At 50.5% G+C, this 23638-nt stretch overlaps 2 protein-coding genes across 7 annotated transcripts in view; one reads left to right on the forward strand and one right to left on the reverse strand.

Moving 5' to 3' along the window:
• The window catches only part of FYCO1 (FYVE and coiled-coil domain autophagy adaptor 1), a 103608-nt gene that overhangs the window by 8459 nt on the left and 71511 nt on the right, over nt 1–23638 (reverse strand). For 3 of the 6 annotated variants that reach the window (XM_020916126.2, XM_020916127.2, XM_020916128.2), the window contains exons 15-16: nt 10906–11001; nt 6898–7108 (exon numbers count right to left, since the gene is read on the reverse strand). The exons of 1 other annotated variant lie outside the window; for it this stretch is intronic. In XM_020916126.2, the coding sequence (XP_020771785.2) occupies nt 6898–7108; nt 10906–11001 (307 nt within the window). The remainder of the gene's footprint in view (nt 1–6897; nt 7109–10905; nt 11002–23638) is intronic. 2 more of the 6 variants (XM_070463310.1, XM_070463311.1) reach the window with 2 other exon arrangements.
• On the forward strand, nt 17212–22351 carry CXCR6 (C-X-C motif chemokine receptor 6). Its single transcript, XM_020916130.2, has 2 exons — nt 17212–17405; nt 20482–22351. Exon 2 carries the CDS (start codon nt 20503–20505, stop codon nt 21523–21525), a length of 1023 nt encoding a protein of 340 aa, XP_020771789.2. The 5' UTR covers nt 17212–17405; nt 20482–20502; the 3' UTR covers nt 21526–22351.

The raw sequence follows: 23638 nt of genomic DNA on the forward strand, positions 1-23638 counted from the left end.
CATTCAGTTGTGTCCGGCTCTTTGTGACCCCATGGACTGCAGCACGCCAGGCTTCCCTGTCCATCACCAACTCCCAGAGCTTGCTCAAACTCATGTCCATCGAGTTGGTGATGCCATCCAATCATCTCATCCTCTGTCGTCCCCTTCTCCTCCCGCCTTCAATCTTTCCCAGCATCAGGGTCTTTTCCAATGAGTCAGTTCTTCGCATTGGGTGGCCGAAGTACTGGAGCTTCAGCTTCAGCATCAGTCCTTCCAATGAATTTTCAGCACTGATTTATTTTAGGATTCACTGTTTTGATCTTTTTGCTTATCCAAGGGACTCTCAAGAGTTTTCTCCAACACCACAGTTCAAAAGCATGAATTCTCGGCACTCAGCTTTCTCTAAGGTCCAACTCTAATATCCATACATGATTACTGGAAAAACCATAGCTTTGACTAGACAGACCTTTGTTGGTAAAGTAGTGTCTCTGCTTTTTAATATGCTGTCTAGATTTGTCATAGTTTTTCTTCCAAGGAGCAAGCATCTTTTAATTTCATGGCTGCAGTCACTGTCCACAGTGATTTTGGAGTCCAAGAAAATTAAGTCTGTCACTATACCAAGTGAACATTTCATGCAAAGATGGGCATAATAAAGGACAGAAATGGTATGGACCTAAGTAGAAGATATTAAGAAGAGGTGGCAAGAATATACAGAAAAACTATACAAAAAAGATCTTCACAACCCAGATAACCATGATGGTGTAATCACTCACCTAGAGCCAGACATCCTGGAGTGTGAAGTCAAGTGGGCCTTAGGAAGCATCACTACAAACAAAGCTAGTGGAGGTGATGGAATTCCAGTTGAGCTATTTCAAATCCTAAAAGATGATGCTGTGAAAGTGCTGCACTCAATATGCCAGCAAATTTGGAAAACTCAGCAGTGGTCACAGGACTGGAAAAGGTCAGTTTTCATTCCAATCCCAAAGAAAGGCAATGCCAAAGAATGTTCAAACTACTGCACAATTGCACTCATCTCACACACTAGCAAAGTAATGCTCAAAATTCTCCAAGTGAGGCTTCAACAGTATGTGAACTGAGAACTTCCAGATGTTCAAGCTGGATTTAGAAAAGGCAGAGGAACCAGAGATCAAATTGCCAACATCCACTGGATCACTGAAAAAGCAAGAGACTTCCAGAAAAACATCTACTTCTGCTTTATTGACTAACCAAAGCCTTTGACTGCATGAATCACAACCTGTGATTCCCAGTTTTCACTCTCTTCAAGAGATGGGAATACCAGACCACCTTACCTGCCTCCTGAGAAATCTGTATGCAGGTCAATAAGCAACAGTTAGAACCAAACATGGAAGAGCACACTGATTCCAAACTGGGAAAAAAGTACGTCAAGGCTGTATATTGTCACCCTGCTTATTTAACTTATATGCAGAGTACATCATGCAAAATGCTGGGCTGGATGAAGCACAAGCTGGAATCAAGATTGCTGGGAGAAATATCAATAACCTCAGATATGCAGATGACACCACCCTAATGGCAGAAACGTGTGAAGAGGAACTAAAGAACCTCTTGATGAAAGTGAAAGAGGAGAGTGAAAAAGCTGGCTTAAAACTCAACATTAAAAAACTAAGATCATGGCATCTGTTCACTTTACGGCAAGTGGATGGGGAAACAATGGAAACAGTGACAGACTTTTTCAGTATACTTGGAATAATCGCTAGGTGGGCCACATTCTAGGCTATTAAAAATTACATTTAAAAGGATTCAAACTATAAAAAGTGTGTTTTCTGGCAAAGGGGTTAAGTTAGAAAAAAAGTGCAGTTGTCTAGAAAATCCCCAAATATCTGAAACTAAATAACACATGAGTCAGAGAAAACTCAAAAGGGAGACCCCAAAGGCCTGGGAGAGAGAGAGCACACAGCAGGCTCCTGCCACCACGGGACACCGGCTCTGACTGCAGACCGGTGGTGGTGAGGCAGCAGGATGGGCCAAGACAAGCCGGGAGGGGCTGCGATGTGTGAGGACCGCCTGCGTGTGGGCTCTGCGGCAGCTCCTCTACCATGTACAACATGCCATCTTATCAAGCTCCATTAATGGTTTATCATATTCCAGTTCTACAGGGAACTGAGAATCCTGGGAGGCTGAGTGGTTGGGTCTGTTCCTGTGATCCCTAACCTAAAAGTTCTGAGCCCGGCCTGAGATATTTCAGCAAGCACGTGTAGGAGGAAGTGCCGGGGAGCAAGGCTTACACGGGGACGCCTGTGCGCCCCACACACCAACCTTCCCACACACTACTGTGATTACAAAGCAAAAGCCAAGAGCTTGTCGAAGTAGGATCTTCTGAAGAAGAGAGGTAAGATAATACTCTTTATTTCTTTAAAATAGTCTATAGACATTTTGTTCATTCCAGCTGCTGTTTCTTCCACCATGGTAAAAATCTGTAAGATTTTCTTGCTATTACTTTAAATCAATCAACCAAACCATCTAGGGGAGATTAACAAAGGCTCTGGTGTCAAACTGTGGAAAATCCTTTAAGAGATGGGAATACCAGACCTTACCTGCCTCCTGAGAAACCTGTATGCAGGTCAAGAAGCAACAGAACTGGACATGGAACAACAGACTAGTTCCAAATTGGGAAAGGAGTACATCAAGGCTGTATACTGTCACCCTGCTTATTTAACTTATATGCAGAGTGTATCATGTGAAATTCTGGGTTGGCTAAAGCACAAGCTGGAATCAAGATTGCTGGGAAAAATATCAGGAACCTCAGATATGCAGATGATACCACCCTTATGGCAGAAAGCAAAGAGGAACTAAAGAGCCTCTTGATGAAAGTGAAAGAGAAGAGTGAAAAAGCTGGCTTAAAACTCAATATTCAAAAAACTAAGATCATGGCATCTGGTCCCATCACTTCATGGCAAATAGATGGGGAAACAATGGAAACAGTGAGAGACTTTACTTTCTTGGGCTCCAAAATCACTGCGGGTGGTGACTGCAGTCATGAAATTAAAAGACTCTTGCTCCTTGGAAGAAAAGCTATGACAAACCCTAGACAGTGTATTAAAAAGCAGAAACAAACAAACAAAAAGTAATAAAATAAAAAACACAAAAAGCAGAGACATCACTTTTCCGATAAAGGTCCGTATAGTCAAAGCTATGATTTTTTCAGTAGTCACGTATGGATATACGAGTTGGAACGTAAGGAAGGCTGAGTGCCAAAATATTGATGCTTTTGAACCGAGTCTTCTGACTCTTGAGAGTCCCTTGGACAACAAGGATCTCAAACCAGTCAATCCTAAAGGAAATCAACCCTGAATATTCATTGGAAGGACTGATGCTGAAGCTGAAGCTCCAATACTTTGGCCACCTGATGTGAAGAGCCGACTCACTGGAAAAGACCCTGATGCTGGGAAAGACTGAGGGCAGGAGGAGAAGGGGCAACAGAGGATGAGATGGTTGGATGGTATCACTGACTCAATGGACATGAGTTTGAGCAAGCTCTGGGAGACAGTGAAGAACAATGGCTGTAGTCCATGGGGTTGCAAAGAGTCAGACATGACTGAGCAACTGAACAACAATTGGTGTCAAAGCCCATACAGCAGAGGTGACAGGAGATGACTGGGGTCCCGTGTAAACCTGAGCAAGACAGGTCTCTGCCGTGTGAGCTCTGTGCTTGGACAGCTGTGACCTGATCTATACTGCATGTCTGCAAAACAGTCCAGTTGGTTTTACTGCTCTCTCGCGAGACTCCAGTGGCCTGGGGCCCTAGTACAGAGCCATGATTCTATGCTAAACGGAAAAAGCCAGTCACAAAAGGCCACGTAATGCATGATTCCATTCACATGAAATGTCTGGAACAGGAAATCTAAGGACAGAAGGTAGGTTGGTGGTTGCTGGGAGGAGGTTGGGAAGTGACTGCGAATGGATACAGGGTTTCTTTTTGCTTTATGCAGTGATGAAAATGATCTAAAATTAGACAGTGGTGATGGTTATGCAATTCTTTGAATAATACTAAGATAACTGAATTGCTAAGATAACTAATACTAAGATAACTGAGCATTTTAAATGGGTGAATTACGTGGTATGTAAATTATATCTCTTCAAAGCTATTTAAAAATAAAAAGTCAAGCTCCCTGTCCCGGCTCCTCCCCTGACTCTCAACAGCCCCAGGCAGGCCTCTGGCTTCTTTGGGCAAAAAGAGAGGCAGGGCCCGGATCTTGGATCCCAGGCTTCAGGCCAGTGGCCTGCATACCTGTGGCCTCAGGTCTGTGATTTACTGCTTCTTTCGTCAAGAGCTTCCCAAATTTCTCACCTCAGTGTCGAGGCCGGCCTTGATGGAGGAGGACCCTCTGGAGAGAGGGTGGTCCCGGGTGGGGCGTATCTGATGTGCCTTAGAGATGGGACTGGCCTGCCACGCTGTTCCCTGGCCTAGACGCTTCTCCTGTAACCCGTGCCCCCTCCCACCCCCTCCCTATAGCTTCTCTTGGTTTGGCCCAGGAGTCTCCTGCTTTGATCACTGCCCCCCAGGCTGGGTTAGACGCCCTTCTTACTGCTCCCCCAGCCCCCGCCCGGTGCCACCCCATCATGACAGCCACCACCTGGAGTCGCAGTTGTTTCTTTAATAGGGCCTCTCTCTGACGACACTCAGCTCCTCAAGGGCAGATCCCAGCATGGCCCTTCTCTCCTGATCCTCAGCGGGCCTTACAGAGCCCGCCTTACCACACAAGTTCAGTGAATGGTTGTGAACTGAGTGCAAGGACCCAGCCCAGTTCCCGATGTCTGAGCCTCCGTCACCATGAAACCTAAGTGTTGCGAGGCGCACTATGTCTTCTTGTTCCCATAAGGTCCAGGCTGGCCAGGGCATCACCCGGGGCGTCTACATGCTAAATGCTAAACAAGTGAGTCTGGACACAGATTCTCCAGGCTGATGTCTGTCCGGGACCTCAGGCAGATGTAACAGCACCCCCACAGCGGGCTGGGAATGGCAGAGGAGCCGTGTGAGCACCCGCTCACTCACCGTGAGCTTCTTCTGCCCCCTGGCGACCACTGTGGGAAAGACAATGGCTGCCATAACCTCCAGGCAACAAGGGAGCCAGAGATGAGGATCCTGACTGAGCTCCTGAATCCTGGGAGGAACCAGCCAGGTCTTCCAGGGCCATGAGGATTAGCCAGGTAGTGACTGAGCAAGGAGACAGGTGTGGACACAGGATGTGTCCCCTCCCTCTCTCACCATGGACACCCACCTGTGTCTAATCTGGGCAGACACAGGGCTTCAGCGCTCAGCCGGCCTTGGGAACATGAGGTGAACAGTGAGGGTGCTGGAGTGAGTTCTGGGCAGTGCAGCTGTCTGTTCGTGCAGAGCTGATAAACCCACTGCTTAAGCTGCTCAACCAACTGCCCAGGCAGGCTGCTCTGGCATGGCTGAGCCTGTAACCGCTCTCCAACCACAGGCCCAGGACCTCCCAGGTGGATGTCCAGAATTGCTCAGGAAGGAGGGGCTCCCTACACGTGTGGCGAGGTCATGAGCCACTGAAAGGAAAAGAGGGGCAGGGCAGTTTTTAAATAAGAATGAGCATGAAACTTTGATTAAGAAGGCCAACTCAGGGGGCCAGATTTCAATTTTAGGCATGAATCTGAAGAGGAGAAACATGACAAAGAATCTGTAATCAGCAGGTATCACAAGGACAGGGACGGCAGGAGAGCAAACCCAGAGGGACAGACGTCCCTCACAGGGATGCTGGAGCCGGAGTGGTGATCTGTGTGCCCAGCGCACCCGAGCCTGGCCCTCCTGGGGCTCTGGGCCCTCCCCAGACTGCGACTTGAGCCCCTTAGGACACCCCGAGGACCACAGGCATGAGGGACTAGTGGATATCATCACAGACACTTCACAGAAGGCTTCTTTCACACCACTTCAAATTGCTCCTCTCCAGCTTCACTCTTAGAAAATGGAGACTTTGTATTAAAAGCCTGGGATGCACCGTGAGCTGCAATCCAGCCTGTGTGCCTGTCCTCATCATACCTTCCACTCACAGTGATTCCTATGGAACTCGAACTTCCGTCACCACTCGCACCCTGCCTGCAGAGACTCAGGCAAGGAATTCAGACCCTGTTCCCCTCCCCCCCAACCCCCCACCCCATCAGCTTTCCGGCCCACAAGGAACCAGCCCCCACAGAGGCCTATTTGCTGTCCTGGGCTCTGCACTTATCCCATCCTTTCTCCTCTGACTTCTTACCCTTGATCGAGACCAGTGACTCTCAACCCTGGCGCCCACTGGGATCGCCCAGGGATGCCTGGGTTCTCCTTAGTGATTTTGATTTTGGGGTCTGGGTTATGGACTCAGAAGTGCGTTTAAAAATGTTTCCCAGGTGTTTCTAATGTGCAATCAAAACTGAGGATGACCGTCCCAGCCAGTCAACGTCACATGCTTAGGATTTCTCAGGAGTTTATGAACTGGTGTCTGCTACTGAGGTTCCCAACCCAACCACCCAACTGACACAAAGGCTGTGAGTCTCCTTCGACCAATCTGAAGTGAGATGCTGAACGCCCTAAGCTCAAAACTGGAAGCAGAGATCTTGGTCACCACCTCCCGTGATGACTCACTCTTGCTCTCCACGACTCTGTTAAAATACGATCCTTAACCTGAGTCACACATCTGTATTCCTTTCAGTTTCACCTACCGACCTATCCGAGAGTCCTGTCTGAAGCTGACCCAGGAATGGCCTTCAGACGTCAGGAGACAGCTCTCGGGCCCTTCCGTCCCCACTGGACAAGCCCAGCTGCGTCGCCTGCTCTGCCTGACGCAGGCCGGTGGGCTTTTCCACCCCGGTTTCCCTCTGTGTCTTTCTCAGAACAGTCCAGGGAAGGGCTGTCCAGGCATCCTGCTGGCAGGGAGCCAGCCTCACCTTACACTGATCCAGCGGTGTGTCCTCGGCCTCCTGGAAGACCACGCTGAAGGAGATACTCTTGGGGTCGGAGGAGAAGACCCAGCTGATGGTGAGGCCTGCCTCAGCCACGGTGATGGGGATGAGGCTGTAGGTACTGGACCTCACGAACAGCTCCCTGCTGCCCTCCCCGAAGTTGGCAATCTCTTCCACCGTGAGGGGTAATTTTATCCTGAAACACGAATGCAGAGAGGGGCTTAAACACAGCAGGGAAAGCGCTTGAGTCCACTGGCCAGGTTGCCTGTAACTCAGAGGTGACTGGAGACAGCTAGAGGCTGCTGAAGGTTGGCCAAGCCTTTGGTCACCATGGCTGACATGCTCAATCGTGGGAGAAACCCTGATGTGCAGCCCACGCCATCAGCTGTTTCCTGAGCCCTTACTATTAACAGATGCCTGGCACAGCTCGAGGCACTGGGGCACAGGAGTGAAAAATACAGACGACACTCCTTGTCTTCAAGGAGCTGGTGTGGTCCCTGCGAGCTGGCAGGAACTGAGAGACGCCTGGGCCGCTCTGAGCCCCTCGAGGGCAGGAAGTGTGTGCCGAGGCCTGTTTCCACAGCTCTCCTGAGGCTGCCCTCCGCCCAGAGGTCCACTCTCTCTCTCTCCTTCCAGTTCTTCGCTCTCCCGCTTTTACCCGCTTGGTACCCGCAGAATGCACACCATCACCTGAAACTTCCTGCCCTGTCGGTGATCTCTCTTTTCAGCAGAAATCCAGGACCTGCCTCAAGATTTCAAGGGGGCACCCTGACGTGCATTTCTTAAATGCAAATGCCCTAGACTTGCTAATGCAGGGTAGGATGAGGGCCCTGGGGAGAGAGGCTTCTGGGGGCCATGTCCCTATTCTCCTCCTCATTAGCTGGATTAATAGCCAGTTCCAAAAGCTTAAAGGTTTGGGGACAGTGAGTTCCTCGGTGGGACAGAGGGTGTGGTGCTGGTTCAGGTCACAGGTCTCAGCCTCACGTCAGCCTCAGGCTGCAGCCAGGGACGACCACGCCTGCCCCTGGCTCTTGTGAGGGTTATGTCAGAGGATAAACCTGCCTAAAAGGGCAAAGTCTCCCTCATTAAGGGCCGCATTCCCTGTGGCTCTGCAAATCCAGAGGCAGCAGGTGAGTCAAGGCCACGAAGGTGGGGCCTCCAGAGAGGAGCTGCAGGTCAGGAGTGTGTGGTCCTCCTCTCTTCTCCTCTCCTCAACCGTGAAAGGGCCGACTCTGCTTGCCAGCTTTGGGTTTGTTCTCATCTACACACGAGGAAGCTAAGATTCAAAAAGACACAGAAAGACTCTACCTAGGTCCACACAGGTCTGAGCCAAAGCCACTGCCTTTCCACTATACCAACCTGCCTTTTGTGAAGAAAAATACTACTGCCCCTTTAACACAGGGGTGGAAACCCAAATTCAGGGAGGGTAGGTTACTTGCCTAAGACTGCACAGGGGTGCAAGCGGTGGTGCTAAAGGTTCCAAAGGTGTAAAGGTGGCTGGGAATGCTTTGTAGATGAGAAGACTAACCGATGATTAAAAATCCAGAATACTCTAAAGAACAGCTCTGATACAGCTTGTTCACTCATGAAAAATTTTATTCCATGGACCATTTTTCCATGTGTTAAATTAGCTTTATGGCTAGTTATAGTAAAAAATGGAAAATTCTGAAAGAGATGGGAATACCAGACCACCTGACCTGCCTCTTAAGAAATCTGTATACAGGTCAGGAAGCAAGTTAGAACTGGACATGGAAAAACAGACTGGTTCCAAACAGGGAAAGGAGTATGTCAAGGCTGTATATTGTCACCCTGCTTATCTAACTTCTATACAGAGTACATCATGAGAAACACTAGGCTGAATGAAGCACAAACTGGAATCAAGACTGCCGGGAGAAATATCAATAACCTCAGATATGCAGATGACAACACCTTATGGCAGAAAGTGAAGAAGAACTAAAGAGCCTCTTGATGAAAGTGAAAGAGGAGAGTGAAAAAGTTGGCTTAAAGCTCACCATTCACAAGACTAAGATCATGGCATCCGGTCCCATCACTTCATGGCAAATAGATCGGGAAACAGTAGAAACAGTGACAGACTTTATTTTTTGGGGGCTCCAAAATCATTGCAGATGGTGACTGCAGCCATGAAGTTAAAAGATGCTTATTCCTTGGAAGAAAAGTTATGACCACCCTAGAGAGCATATAAAAAGCAGAGACATTACTTTGCCAACAAAGGTCCATCTGGTCAAGGCTATGGTTTTTCCAGTGGTCATGTATGGATGTGAGAGTTGGACTATAAAGAAGGCTGAGTGCCAAAGAATTGATGCTTTTGAACTATGGTGTTGGAGAAGACTCTTGAGAGTCCCTTGGACTGCAAGGAGATCCAACCAGTCCATCCTAAAGGAGATCAGTCCTGAATATTCATTGGAAGGACTGATGCTGAAGCTGAAACTCCAATACTTTGGCCACCTGATACAAAGAGTCGACTCACTGGAAAAGACCCTGATGCTGGGAAAGATTGAGGGCAGGAGGAGAAGGGGACGACAGAGGATGAGATGGTTGGATGGCATCACCGACTCAGTGGACATGAGTTTGAATAAACTCTAGGAGTTGGTGATGGACAGGGAGGCCTGGCGTGCTGCAGTCCAAGGGGTCGCAAAGAGTCAGACACGACTGAGCGACTGAACTGAACTGATAGGAAAAAAAAAAAAGGTCTTGTCCAATATTAACAATTTTCAAGAATCTGAGAATAGGCAGAGGGGCCTGTTGTGGAAAAGCGGTCTCATGACCTGGAGATCTTGCTGCCTCACTCACTCTAACAGGAGGCCCCACGATGCTGGGCCATTCCATCACTTTACATCCCAGAAGTCTGCCCCTTGCACCCAGTGACTGGATAGTGCCCTTAATCTTTTCTCACTTCCGAGATCTCACCTGCTCAGTGAGAGGACAATACTCAGTCTCACCAAGGGAGATGCTAATGAGAAGATAGCAAGGGTTTGCCATCTCTGCTCAAATATAATCTTAAAAAAGTCTGTTGTCTACAGCACTCACAAACGTAAATTCTACTGGTCTCCCTACTTCTGTCCCTGCAGAGTCATTCTTCACATGGCAACCAGAGTGACCCTGTTTCTAATGTAAGTTAGGTTAAGTCATGCTTCTAACCCAAATCTAATTTAAAGCTCTTATCTCCCTCAGATTAAAAGTCCTTCCAATGGCCCAGAAGGCCTGGTGTGAAGTGGGCCCTGTCTCCTCTTTCATGCAGTCTCTCTCCCACTTTCTGCTCCAGTCACACTGGCCCTTCCTGGATTCCTTGAATATACACCAGTCACCATCCTGCCCCAGCGCAAGCACTGTTCCCTCTGCCTGAATGCTGTTCCCTCACATATCTGCATGGCAAGTTCTTCAAGTCTTACCTTCTTAGTGTTTTCTGTTTAAAACTGAGGGGTCCTTTTTTCTTCCCCAGTAAGCACCACCTTGTAACACACACAGGGCACAGAAGTGTGGAAGGAATGAATATGAGAGGACAGGGAAGCCTTCTAGGGTGATGGGACCGTTCTCTATCTTTACTCTGGTCACATGGGGGGGCAATCATTTTTCTTTTCTGGATCAAGCTTTCCTCTTTGGCAGAATGGGGAGTAGAACTGGTTGGGCACAGTGGCCTGAGATTGTATAAGTCACTGGCCAAGCAGGATGTGGGGGCCGCCAGATAATCAGTGATTACACCGTATTATTTGTCTAAATCTAAGCAGTGTACTCTATAAATGGGAAATCTTACTATATATAAATCTTACCAAAAAAAAAAAGGAAGAAGAAGAAAGGAAAAAAGAAAAAGTAGCGCACACTTTGAAAGTCACTATGGGTGCCCAGTCCGAGCACAGGGGTGTTTTCCAGGGGGGCCGTGGAAAGGCCAGCTCCTCTGGCGTTCCTCCTCTCCTCCCCAAATGTGACCTCCCCACCCCGCCACCCCAGCAAGGCCAGCTAGGGCCCACGACTTACATCAGTTCCCCCGACTTCAGCAAGCAGATTTCGGAATCCTGCCCCACGGGCATGTCTTCAGCATCCTCAGGGGTGAGCGAGTTGGATGTGATGTCCCTGAAATGTCACAAACACAGCCAGCTAGCTGTCAGCGCACAGGCCCGCAGTCTTGCTGGAGTCCAGCAGCCATCCCCAGAACACACGGGGAGCCCTTCCAATCACGGACGCAGGGACAGAGCCCGCAGGCCCTGTGTCTGGGGAGCCATGGGGGCCAGGCTAGGGCGGGCAGGACGGCGAGATGTGGGGGGACAACAGGGCCGCAGTGACCTGCCCGGCACAAATGGGCTGCCCTCCTCTCCCACGCCAGCAGAGTTACAGCCGTGGGGCGAGTGTCCAGCACCACGGATGCCAACTTCACAGCGCCAGTCCCTGACTCGACGAGCCTGCTCTGGCCCTTCCCTGAGGAACAAGGGCAAGGTGAAGGGGCGGGAAGTGGCACGGGCTGAGAGGGAGGTGGTGGGGGCCCCCTCGAACAAGGAGGGCAGACCCACGCCACGTCCAGAGAACCAGCTGCTGGAGCTGCCTGGCAGGAAAGAGGTACTGTGGTTCCCAAAGTGTGCTCTGTGGAACACCAGTGTCTGGGGAGGGGAACCCCGTACTCTTTCTCCGAAACTCACGGCATTCTCACATGGTCAAGGCTCTGAGATGTCCTGCAGTAAAGGCAGCTCCTAAATTTTAAATCTAGTGTTCCCAGTATGTTTTTAAACCTTACTGAGTTGCCGCTCCTTGGCACATACTATTAAGATGCCAGTGGCCACAGGTCACTGACGGGGACACGGAGGCCTCACTGGCTCTCACGCAGCTCTGGGGGTGGGAATGTCCATGCAACACGCAGTGCACTGCAGTGACCACGACACACCGGGAGTTTGGGGGGGTGCCCGGTGCCTCCCCCAGGGGCTGTGGCACACGCGGCAGCTGCCGCCCGCTCCCAGCGCCCATGCTCCTGCACCGCAGACTCACCCCACCCCGGTCACAGCCCCATCACGCTGGGCCTTGCCCATTTGCAGGGTCTCGCCTCCCCCTGGCCCACCAGATCTTGCAAACAGGGGCTGCGGCAGGACTGTCCCTGCCCCAAAGGACAGGCCATGGCCGTCTGCAGGAATCAAAGCATGTCCATGATACTAGCTAAGAAATATACATGGGGGAGTGAATCCTTAGTGTGGAGATCCAGGATGAGAGGGCAGAGGGAATGCTGACGAAGTCAAGAGAAGAATCAGGGACAGATCCCGAAGGAGGAAGACTCCGAGTCGCTCAGGGGTGGCGGGCGCTGGGTTAGCAGAGCCACACCTGAGGACAACTCGCAGCCCCTTCACCTTGAACGGGTTTCTCTCACACACAAAGCAGACTGCAGCCTGCCAACTTACAGCCTCTCTCTCTGGAGGACAGCCGGCACAAGAGGGGCCTCTGTCCTCTCAGGAAACCTCTGCGCATGAGACCTGGTTCCTTCAGACAGCTGGACGTCACACCTGCTCCCCACGAGGCTGGGCCGCTGCTCGCCCCACCGTACGGCCCCACTCCCCTCCCCGTCCTGTCTACTGCTGGGGGCCGAGGCCACTGACTGCCACAAGCTGCCCAGGGCCCTGCGGTGAGGGTGCAGGTGGCGGCTGGCATGCAGGGGGCCTCCAGGGCTCCCGACATAATCAGACACGCAGTAGGGCCCAGGTGTCCTGCCAGGGATGTCTGTGCAGTCTCCATCAGCACACGAGAGGTGGGAGAGCCTGTCCGCAGACACCCTGCCCTCGGGTCTGAGCGCCCTGAGGTCTGAGCAGTGGGTGCCCTCTGGCTGGAGCTTGGTGTGGATCCTGAGGGAGTATGGCTTGTGTGTGTGTGACAGAGGGGAGCGGGGGCACGCAGGTGGAAGGGGTGGGCATCTCTCCAAGGTGGTTCCAGTCTTGGCTTGATGACCAACTCGGACTCTGGGTGAGCCCCTTCCTTCTCCAAGTTCTCCTCTCTAAGAGGGAGGAAATGGAACCAGCTGGACTCCAGTTCTGCTGGCTTAGAAAGGCTGTAAGTTTCAAAGGACTTGGAAAAGGCATTCCACTGGCCGGAAGGATCCGGGCTTGCTCTGGCAGGCACTATTTCCAGGGAAGGTGCAACAAGAACATGTTCTGAAGTATCTGCTGCCAACAAGGGCAAGCCTGTCACTCATTTTTCTCCTTGGCCCAGCCCGCCTCTGACCTCCTCCCTGTCCAACACCTCCTTCAACCGCTGGCTTCCAGATTCCCACACTGCCATCACAGAATGTTTGTGCGAGAAGCAGCTCAAAGAATCATCCAGTCCAACCTCCACTTAATAGCTGGGGAAGCAGAGGGGCAGGGGAGAGGAGTCTGGAGTCCCAGGGCCAGTCAGCTTGTCTCGTTTCATTTGCCCTCAACCTTGTCCAAAGTGCAAGTACCATAAATGAGAAAGATAAATAACATATGTCAAACAAATGCTGAAAACTGTGGTTTGTTCTCTCAGTTTTCCTGCATTAAAAATAAGAGACATCAGGGGACTTCCCCGAGTGGCTAAAACTTTACCTTCCGATGCAGGAGGCATGGGTTCAATCCCTAATTGGGGAACTAAGATCCCACATGCCATGTGATAATGGTGCTAGAAAAAATCTGAATACCTCTATGCAAAAGGGCAGTGATAACAACTGATCATACTTTGCACCAGATACGAGAGATTAATTCAGAAGTGGATCATAGACCTAAAAGTAAAAGCAAAAAAAGAATTTTTAAAAAAGAAAAAGAAAAGCCAAACAATTAAAAAAATTAACAATAAGTGAATAAATAAAAGATGCCGGGACTTCGTTGGTGGTCCAGTGGTAGCGACTGTCTGCTCCCACTGTAGGAGGCACAGGTTCAATCCCTGGTTGGGGAACTAAGATCCCACAAGTCGTGGGGTGCGATAAAAAAAAAAAGTCCTAATCTATTATTTCTTCTCCTCCTCTATCTCCTCACCTCTCTGACCATCATGACACAGACAACCTGATTACCTGCAAGTATTACCAGAGTAGGTCCCACGACCCTTGCCAGTCCTGGCTGAGGCCCCGTGTCGGCGATCTCTGTGACGGGGGGGTGGGGTGGTGCGGGAGGCGGCAGTGTGCATGGGTGGGTGAAGCAGTCTCAAAAGCGATGATTAGGGACACAGACTTTCCTTTCAATAACTTCAAACTGTGGGTTACAACCCAATCAGTGAATTGTGAATCAGCTGAGTAAGTTATGATGCATATTAAAAATAAAATAGAAAATGTCAACACATTTTTGCATCATGGTAACGGAGAAGGCAATGGCACCCCACTCCAGTACTCTTGCCTGGAAAATCCTGTGGACGGGAGGAGCCTAGTAGGCTACAGTCCATGCGGTCGTGAAGAGTCGGACATGACTGAGCGCCTTCACTTTCACTTTTCACTTTCATGCATTGGAGAAGGAAATGGCAACCTACTCCAGTGTTCTTGCCTGGAGAATCCCGGAGACGGGGGAGCCTGGTGGGCTGCCGTCTACCGGGGTCGCTCAGAGTCAGACACGACTGAAGCGACTTAGCAGCAGTAGCAGCATGTGGTAAGGATAAGCATTGTTTTTAAGAGGCTCTTGTTTGACTTTATGTCTACACACAAATACACCTGGGTAGTCACGTAAATTTCTGCAGCAGAAAATGTTCAAGCAACTCTGCTGGAAGATGTTAAGGGATTTTGAAGTTTGAGGACAGGGAACAAATGCAAGGCCACTAGGGGGCACCCTCACTCCTTTTGTAGACACTGAGATGTTTCAGAAAAGCTCACTGTCCACAAGTGACCTTCCTCCTCCCCTTGCTCTGGCCGTGGGAGCCGACTGCTAGCTACGGTGGCCTCTTGTGGGTGATGACACATCACCCTGTCCTGTCCATCCGAGCTTCCGTCCCTGAGCCTGTGGTCAGTCAAGTGGAACCTGTACCGAGGCGCCGTGTATCTGTTGCCCTGCCCTCTTGGCGGTGGTCATCTTGGCCGCCCCTGCCACATTCGACCTGGGCACCTGCCTTGCATACAGCCAACGTGGTTTTCTGTCCCTAATGTCCTCAAGGACACGAGCAAGGTCTGCTCCACTTCAGAAGCAAGCAAGAATGAACTGGAGACCACAGGCAAGGACGCCGAGGAAGTCCCCAGCAAGGTGGTCCAGGGTTCAGGCCTGCCTGGACGAGGGGTCACAGTGGGGCGCTCTCCAGCTTAGTATCTGCAGCTGGGACCTACGGTATTTTCCTGTCACAAATCAAAACGCCTCTGCCACTTACTTGCTTTTTTAACTTCAATCCTGCCAACTGCCCGGGGAGCAGACTCCTGGCCGCTCAGGTTGTCTGAGGAAGGCATGGAGCCTAGACAGCTTCCTGGCCTGCGTGTCCTGCTGACAGCCTTCCTCAGAGGGCCCCACCCACCCCTCCGCCAGGCCAGGCCAGCAGTTAGGAGTGCTGCTCTGCCTGTTACACGGGGCCTCCTGTGGACTGGAGAGGTCTCTGCTTTACAACTGCTCTGCCCACTACAGTACAGTACCATTGGACTCATGTGGCCACTTAAATTGAAGTTCATCAGAATTAAAACAAAACTCAAAGCTTGGCTCCATGGTTGTGGTGGCCACATTCCAAGTGCCTGATACCTACACTTGCGCGCCGGACACATGGATTCAGGGCACACCCATCATTCCTGAAGGCTCTGCTGAACAGCTTGGGTCTGGAAGGACAGGCTACGCCACAGGGTGGGCCACATTCACTGTGGGGCTCGGGCGCATTTTACTTGACTATTAAATTCTTACTAGTTTTTCTTTTGGTTTTGGCTTTCTTTTTGCTACAAAACCAAGTGAAGAAGGGCGCTTCTGGTTTTGATGTCCGGTTACTTGTTAACTATGGGCTGACCAACACGCAGACCCACATCCCTGTCCTCACAACTGATCCGCTGCCTGCTGCCCTTTAGTTAGGCTGCTTTTCTGAGTGTCTTTCCACTCATCTTCCACAGCCCCCACCACCTACCACCGCCTGGCAGGTACTCCTCTCCCAGCAGCCACTGCCCCAGCCCTGGTCCCAGAGCTGCCGCCGGAACCAGGGCTCTGGCTCCAGAATGTCAGGCATTCAGAAAAAGGGAATGGGTTGAGTCTGACCCCAAGAGAAACTGGGGGGGGGGGGGGGGGGCGGGCACAGCTGCCACGCCCCTTTTATTCTTCCCCGATTCTGTTCAGGAACTGTTTGCATGTTCTGGGGAAAACCCAAGACATATGATTGGGTACTTGCTGTCAAGAAGCTCAGTTTTGTTTCAAAGAAAAGCAACTGATACTCCAAATTGGAAGACAACAGAAATAAAATTCTGGCCCTCAAACTGGGAGGGGCTCTAATTTAGTTGTGAGTTTTCCACTGGAGAACTTTCCACTGGAGAATGCTTATGACAAGTACAGCCACGCTCCCTCTGAGATACATATCCTCCTCCCTGTCAAGCACATACGCGGTCACGGAGGGCACCGGGCTGTTTTTCTGCAGGGAGGACATGCTGAGGGGGACAAGCATACCCAAGTCAGCGTGTTTGACAAGGTTCAGGCCCTTCTGTCATCACCCTGTGAACTGGGCCTAAGGGACACTGCTGGCTTGTCGCTGGGAAGAGCCCATCTCTCAAAGCTCAAAGACTCCAAAATGTGAGGCTGGCTCCCTGTGAAGGGATGTCTTGTTGAGAGAGACGGGCACTTCAGGATTTGGTTCAGCCTGTTCACTGGTGATCCTAGCCATGAGAAGCAGGGCAGTGAGCACCACCTGAGTGGGATGGGTTTAGGAGGCAGGGCTGCATCAGGCCCTCTGGCAGACCCATCACTAGAAGCCATCTGGCCCACTGGCCTGGCGATGATAGACACCTGGGCTTGCATCCTGGAAGTGGCAGTTGTTGGCTGTGAGTCCGCGAGGGTTGTTCTCTGGCTCTGGTCCTCTGTGTTCCCATCTATAAAATGGGATAATACCTACTGGCAGGGTTGCTATGGGGATCAGGGCTGTCATGTATATTGGAGGTGCACACACACACACAGAACCCAGGCCATAGCATCAACTTTGCATCGGTCCAGACCCAAACTGCTCCAAAGGAACGTATGACTAGTGAATGATATAATTTTAGGGTATACATGCCTCCACCTTCAGTGGACTACCAGTGCCAGACCTGCGCATGGCTCCCCTTCCGCTTACAAATGAAAACCCTCTCAGATCCTGGTCAAAGGGTAAGATGCCCGCCAGGATGCGGGTGTTGCACAGCATTGGAACTACTGCTTCATCTCTTTGACTCCCAAATGATACGGGTGCAGGCTGGGTCATGTGGATTCTGACCTGCAAGACGGGGGAGGGCTGGGTCTCCTATCATCACCAACTGAGGACTCTTCACAATTACTCAACGGAAACCCGGACCACATCAGAAACAAAGACAGACCTTGCTGCTGTGAGCAAACTTGTCTGATTAACAAACTGAAAGAGCAGCTCTACTGGTGAGTCATTTATATTTTTCTTTATACTTAAAAGAGGGGCTACCCCCACATTTTGGGGGGATTCTCAGCATCCTGCCTGCAGCGTGGTACAGTATCAAGTGCCCAGGTTTGGCTTGAGCTCTTGGCTCAAACTTCAGCTCAGCCACTTGTTGCCAGAGGGCTAGCGCAGGCTAGCTACCCGTGTTTGTTCACTGACTCATCTTTTTCCCTTTTTTTTTGTTTCTTTCCCATTTTATAGGACCGTTGTTATCTTAGCTTATGGTTTACTTTCTTTTATCCACGTACATCAATACACAACTGTAACAGCTTTTGCAAATACAGAAAATTTTAAAGGAGGAGGGGAAATAAGTCACTACTAATTCTACTAGTCAGGGGTGAACTGCTGATAAAATGTAATTTTTGTACGTTTTAAAAAAAATTTTTGCCAAAACCATAGAGCTTATCATAGGTTCTTAAACAAGATCCACAGAATATGGAACCGAGGGATTTAGAGTTCATGAATCCCCGCAACTGCAGGCATGTATGTGTATCATCACTGAGAGAAACGATGTGTAGCTTTTACGAGATTCTCAAAGGGGTTTCTGATCAAAGAAGGTTGAGATCATGATCAATTCCACATTTACTCTGTCATCTATTCATTGTAATAGTGACAGCCAATAGTATTTTGTATGTCTACTTTGTGCTTACATTGTCTTGAGCAACTGAAATGTATTTGGGGGGGGCAGGAATTGGGAGACTGGGATTACATATACACACTACTATATAGCTTGCATAGCACAGGGAACTCTACTCAATACCCTGTAATGGCCTACATGGGAAAAGAATCTAAGAAAAAAGAGTGGACATATGCGTATGTGTAACTGACACACTTCTGTATGGCTAAAACCAACACGGCACAGTAAATCAACTATGCTCCAATAAAAGAAACTTTAATGCACTGCATTTTCCAAAGTCAAGACTGCTTCCTAAATGTTTCAGTCATATTCTATCTCATGCCTAAATTATATTTTGCTTATTCATTATAAAATATTTACTATTTCCAAAGTTGGATATATTATTATTTTTTAAATTTTCACAAATCAACCTAGGACTTTGGTTAGAGAAAATAAAGAAATGAGTGCTTTTAACATTTCTAGAAGGGAAAGTAATTTTTAATAATCTATCTGCACACAACCATGCAGTCCCAATGTGTTAAATGCTGTTTAAGTTTACCAACTGTTACAAATGGATTTGCATGGGTCCTCTGAGGACTGCAATGCCAGTGTAACCTACTTTTAAAAGGGAAGAGTAAGTCAAGCAATAATGGGGAGGTAACATTACTTTCAACATCACGTTCTAAACGATAAATATGCTTTTGCCCTATGTGCTGAAGCAGCAACACATACACAGCATCGTTGGACCCACTTAACTTAGCGGCCCAGAGCCGGTGGGGCAGATGCCTGCGGGCTGACCTTTCCCTCTTAGAGTGCCAACAGTAGGGACTTCTCACTGAGCAGTCTTGGCCCAAAGGCAAGGTCCTTTCTTGGAGCAAGAGGGTGCTTTGACCCCACGAACAACCAAGGTGTACTAGGGTGGCCATCCCTTCTAGTCAGGACCCAGCATGGGGAAAAGTCAAGTCTCTGAGGATACCAGAAAGGAGAAACCATCTCTCTTATACCCTCTTGTCTGGCCGGTTGATGTTCTGCCTTTGCTGGACAAAGGCCTGTTCTTAAACCTCTCCTTGAGGCGCCAGTGGATTGCGGCACCAGTCACTGCAGAGCCCCTGCGTGCTGAGAGTCTGCGGGTCACTGACCCGGCCCCCAGGGCACTGACCCGGCCCCCCAAGGCTGATGCTGCCACAGCTGCCCCTGCTCCCACACCAGACGACGTCACCCTTGCGGCTGGTCCGCGGTCCCCAGCAGGGTCACAGGGGGTGATAATCTTGAAGGGCTAGGACCCCTAGGCAAGAAAGACAGCTATCTGGTCTCTGCTATAAGCAGCCCCACTGCAGGGCTGGCCACCGGCCCCGTTTGTGGCTGCACATTCCCCTGACGTCCCATTTCCATCAGCTCTTCTGTTTGTTAAAGGAGACCCCTCAGCCCTACACTGTTGGTTGTAAAAGCTAGAGCAATGTTCCCTTCTCATGTAATCTACCCTGTAAGAGATTCCTAAAGATCAAAGAGGCCCTGAGGGTGGAACGTCATACACAGACAAGGAAGGGGAAGGCTGGGGTTGGGCATGAGAACCGCCAAGTTCCCTGGGCAGGAAGCCACTCAGCCAAAGCACTGGGCAGGCTGGGCTCTTCCCCGACAGGCAGGATGAACAGGCCACCTGGGGAAGAAAGGACCAAACTCCTCTTGGTTTCCAGGCCCATCAAGGTGAACCCCTTATTGCCATAGCTTTCACAATTCCAGGTCCAGGGGTCAACCTCACAAAATATGGGGCACAGGCTGGGTGGGCACCTGCTGTGAGGCCCGGGCAGATGAAGACAGCTTCCCCATCGAAGACCAGCACAGTCCTTCCGAAAGGACAGGGTCCCCATTTCACCATGTGATGACCTCTGCTTCCAAGGCCATTCAGCACAGGATTTTCTGGAATGTGGGTGGGGTCCTAAGAACTTTACCGCAAGTTAAGGGTCCCGGGCTGAGCAGTTTCCTCTCAGAACAGGCTGTCCCCAGTGTCCTGTGCTGTTACCCAGCAGAACAGTGGGAGCACTTAGAAACTGACTATTCGCCCCCTACACGTGGGCAACAGGGCAATGGGAAGACAGGAGGGGGCTTCCTAGGAGGCACTAGTGGTAAAGAGCCCGTCTGCCAATGTAGGAGACTTAAGAGACGCGGGTTCAATTCCCAGGTGGGGAAGTTACCCTGGAGAAGGAAATGGCAACCCACTCTAGTATTCTTGCCTAGAGAATCCCATGGACAGAGAAGCCTGGTGGGCTATGGTCCATGGGGTCGCAAAGAGTCGGAAATGACTGAAGTGACTTAGCATGCATACACGCACATTTGCCCCCCGAATGTGGGCAATGGGGCAGTGGGAAGACAGGAGGAGTCACCCTCAACCCAAACGCATGTAATTCCTGTGGTCTGACTCCCAGGGGTCCAGCAGAACAGACGACATGGCTGAGTACGACTACAAAGACTTCGGGTTCTTCAACAGTTCCGATGACAGCAACCAGGGGAACCAAGACTTCCTGCGGTTCAGCAAGTTCTTCCTGCCGTGCGTGTACGTGGTGGTGTTCATCTGCGGCCTGGTGGGGAACTCCCTGGTGCTGGTCATCTATGTCTTCTACCAGAAGCTGAAGAGCCCGACGGATGTGTTCCTGATGAACCTGCCCCTGGCTGACCTGGTGTTCGTCTGCACTCTGCCCTTCTGGGCCTACGCAGGCACCCATGAGTGGGTCTTTGGCAATATCATGTGCAAAGTCCTGCTGGGTATCTACACGCTGAACTTCTACACATCCATGCTCATCCTCACCTGCATCACCGTGGACCGCTTCATCGCTGTGGTGCGGGCCGCCAAGGCCTACACCCAGCGGGCCAAGCGCATGGCCTGGGGTAAGGCCATCTGCTTGTCCATCTGGGTGGTTTCCCTGCTGGTTTCCTTGCCGCAGATCATCTACGGCAATGTCCTTTATCATGACAAGCCCATCTGCAGTTATCAGGAGGAGATTTCCACCATGGTGCTGGCCATCCAGATGACCCTGGGGTTCTTCCTGCCACTGCTTGCCATGATTGTTTGCTATTCGGTCATCATCAAGACCCTGCTTCAGGCTCGAGGCTTCCGGAAGCACAAGTCTCTGAAGATCATCTTCCTGGTGGTGGTGGTGTTCCTGCTGACCCAGATGCCCTTCAACCTCGTGAAGCTCATCCGTAGCACGAGCTGGGAGTACGACACCATGACCAGCTTCCACTATGCCATCACAGTGACAGAGGCAATTGCCTACCTGCGTGCCTGCCTGAATCCTGTGCTCTATGCCTTTGTTGGCCTCAAGTTTCGGAAGAATTTCCGGAAGCTTGTGAAAGACGTAGGCTGCCTCCCTTACCTGCGTGTCTCTGGCCAACACACGTGTTCAGAGGACACTTCCAGGAGTGCGTCGGCCTCTCACAATGTGGAGGCCACCAGCATGTTCCAGCTGTAGGGCTCGAGGAGGCTCCCGAACGTCACGGGGGCACGGCTGTGTCTTCCGGATGAGGCAGGCTTTGTGTACTGCACGTGCGTTCTCATGGAGAGGTTACCCAACGCCGCAGCTGGGGCGGGCTGCTGCTTCTTAGGCATGAACAGATCTGCTTTTTCACAGCCCAGCCTAAGCTCAAGGGGGAGTCTGAAAGCTGAGGGCTTTCCTTCCTCCACCCCAACAATACTGATCCCAGGAAATCACATGTGATTCTCAAGACCCCAGGTTCTCCTTCACTGGGAATGGGACGGGGACAAAGAGCAGAAGAGGGGGACATGGCCAACAAAGGTCTTGAAGGCAGGTAAGAGTCTGGGTTTCCAAGTTCCAAAAACTTTTCTGATGGCTGGTAAGCAGGGAACATTAGAGCAGTCATGAAAACCGGTGCTGAGCTTGGTGTCTTAGACCTTCCTCACCAGGTGCCCGACAGAAATGAGCTCAGGTTCTGTCACACCTTCGGGGTTTTGTTTTTATAGAGATAGTTGGTTAATCCTGCTATCTTTGCTTAATATGGAAGGACTAGCACCGGGAAACATGAATGGGCCAAAGCAAAGGAGGGTCGGCTGAAGATTCCAGTGGGCCACAGAAGTCTAGAAAAATATGCAAAGCTGGTGAAGAGTGTCAGGAGTCTAAGCAGCACTTCTGAAATGGATCCTCAGTGGGTTTGCTCTTAAAATCTGAATTACTCAATGCCTCACATACAAATCATGTATAAATGTATATGTTTTATACACACATGCATATCAAATAGCATATGATTTTCATGACTGAGAAATAAAACTCTTAAAACGTCTCCAAACTACTTTTACCCTCAGGCACATTCTATCTTAATGCGATATTCCTGAATAAAACAAAAGTGATCACTTGTGGGCTCAGAGCACAGGAAATAAGTTTACCACTGTCAACTTTGAAGGCAGTGCTCTATCGATACACCAGTGGTAACAAACCAGCTTCTTCACTGTGGCTTCTAATCTCCTCCCCAGAACAAGAGGAGCATTTCTTACCTCTGAAATGTGGTCAGGGGATGAAACAGAGTTTTAAATGTCAGTCACTTGTTTGTGCATGTTTATTAGACCCCAGTACCTGCTCAACAGGCTTGAAGTGGCCTTTTTGACTCACATGTTGCAAAACCACTCACTGAAAAGTGGAGAATACTTTGACGACAGCTAGAGAGAGACTTGGGGAGGGGGTCAGAACAGGCTGAACAGTGAGGTTTTGAGGCTTGGGCAGACCTGGGTCACGGGCTGGTAAGACCAGCTGCGTGAGGCTCTGTCACTTCAGTGGTGTCCAACTCCTTGCAACCCCATGGACCATAGCCTGCCAGGCTCCTCTGTCCATGGGAATTTCCCACAAGAATACTAGAGGGGGGTTACCATGCCTTCCTCCGGGAGATCTTCCTGACCCAGGGATCGAACCTGTGTCTCCTGCATTGACAGGTGGATTCAATTTCTTACCACTGAGCCACCGGGTTAAGACCAGTTGGTAATGTCTTAGCCACTTCCGCTTTGGTGCAGCGTGTACCGTAACAGTACCGCCTCTTAGGCCGGGCATGCAGAGGGCTGGAGAGGATGCCCACCAAACACTTAGCACTCTTTGCATTTGTGGGAGGAAGGGCCCCCCAAATGGTGAGGCGTGGGAGGATTGGCTTCATGCCTTCCAGAGGTGCAGGGCATGGCCCAGCTGTGAAAAGGCTGGGCTTGCAGGGCCTATAGGGCCCTGTTTCATAAATATGCTAAACACACCCCTGGGGAGAGCAGCTTTACAGAGAGAGCAGGAGAGCAGAGAGCTCTGCTCAGGACACAGAGACCATCTAGTGCTCCGTAAACACCAAAATCTGACCTTTTCACTGTGACAAGGCTGACCTTTAACCTGTTTATGTTGGCTTCAGAGAGGTGGGGGTTGGTCACCCTCCTCTGTGCGGTCACCTTAATGTTGAGCACTTATGCTAGAGAGGCCACAAGCCCCTGGCCTCCCCAATAATGCCCCAGAACAAGAGGCAGAGCCCCTAACTGGGAAGGAATGGGTGAGGTGTGTGGCCCAGTTTAGGGCCTCTGACCCCACAGAGGAAGGCAGTGTGGTG

The sequence above is a fragment of the Odocoileus virginianus genome, unplaced genomic scaffold (genome assembly GCF_023699985.2).
Source record: "Odocoileus virginianus isolate 20LAN1187 ecotype Illinois unplaced genomic scaffold, Ovbor_1.2 Unplaced_Contig_2, whole genome shotgun sequence".
NCBI lineage: Eukaryota > Metazoa > Chordata > Mammalia > Artiodactyla > Cervidae > Odocoileus > Odocoileus virginianus.

Excerpts from the sequence above, each read along its gene's own strand:
- CXCR6 (XM_020916130.2), top strand. The coding sequence starts at position 20,503 with ATGGCTGAGTACGACTACAAAGACTTCGGGTTCTTCAACAGTTCCGAT.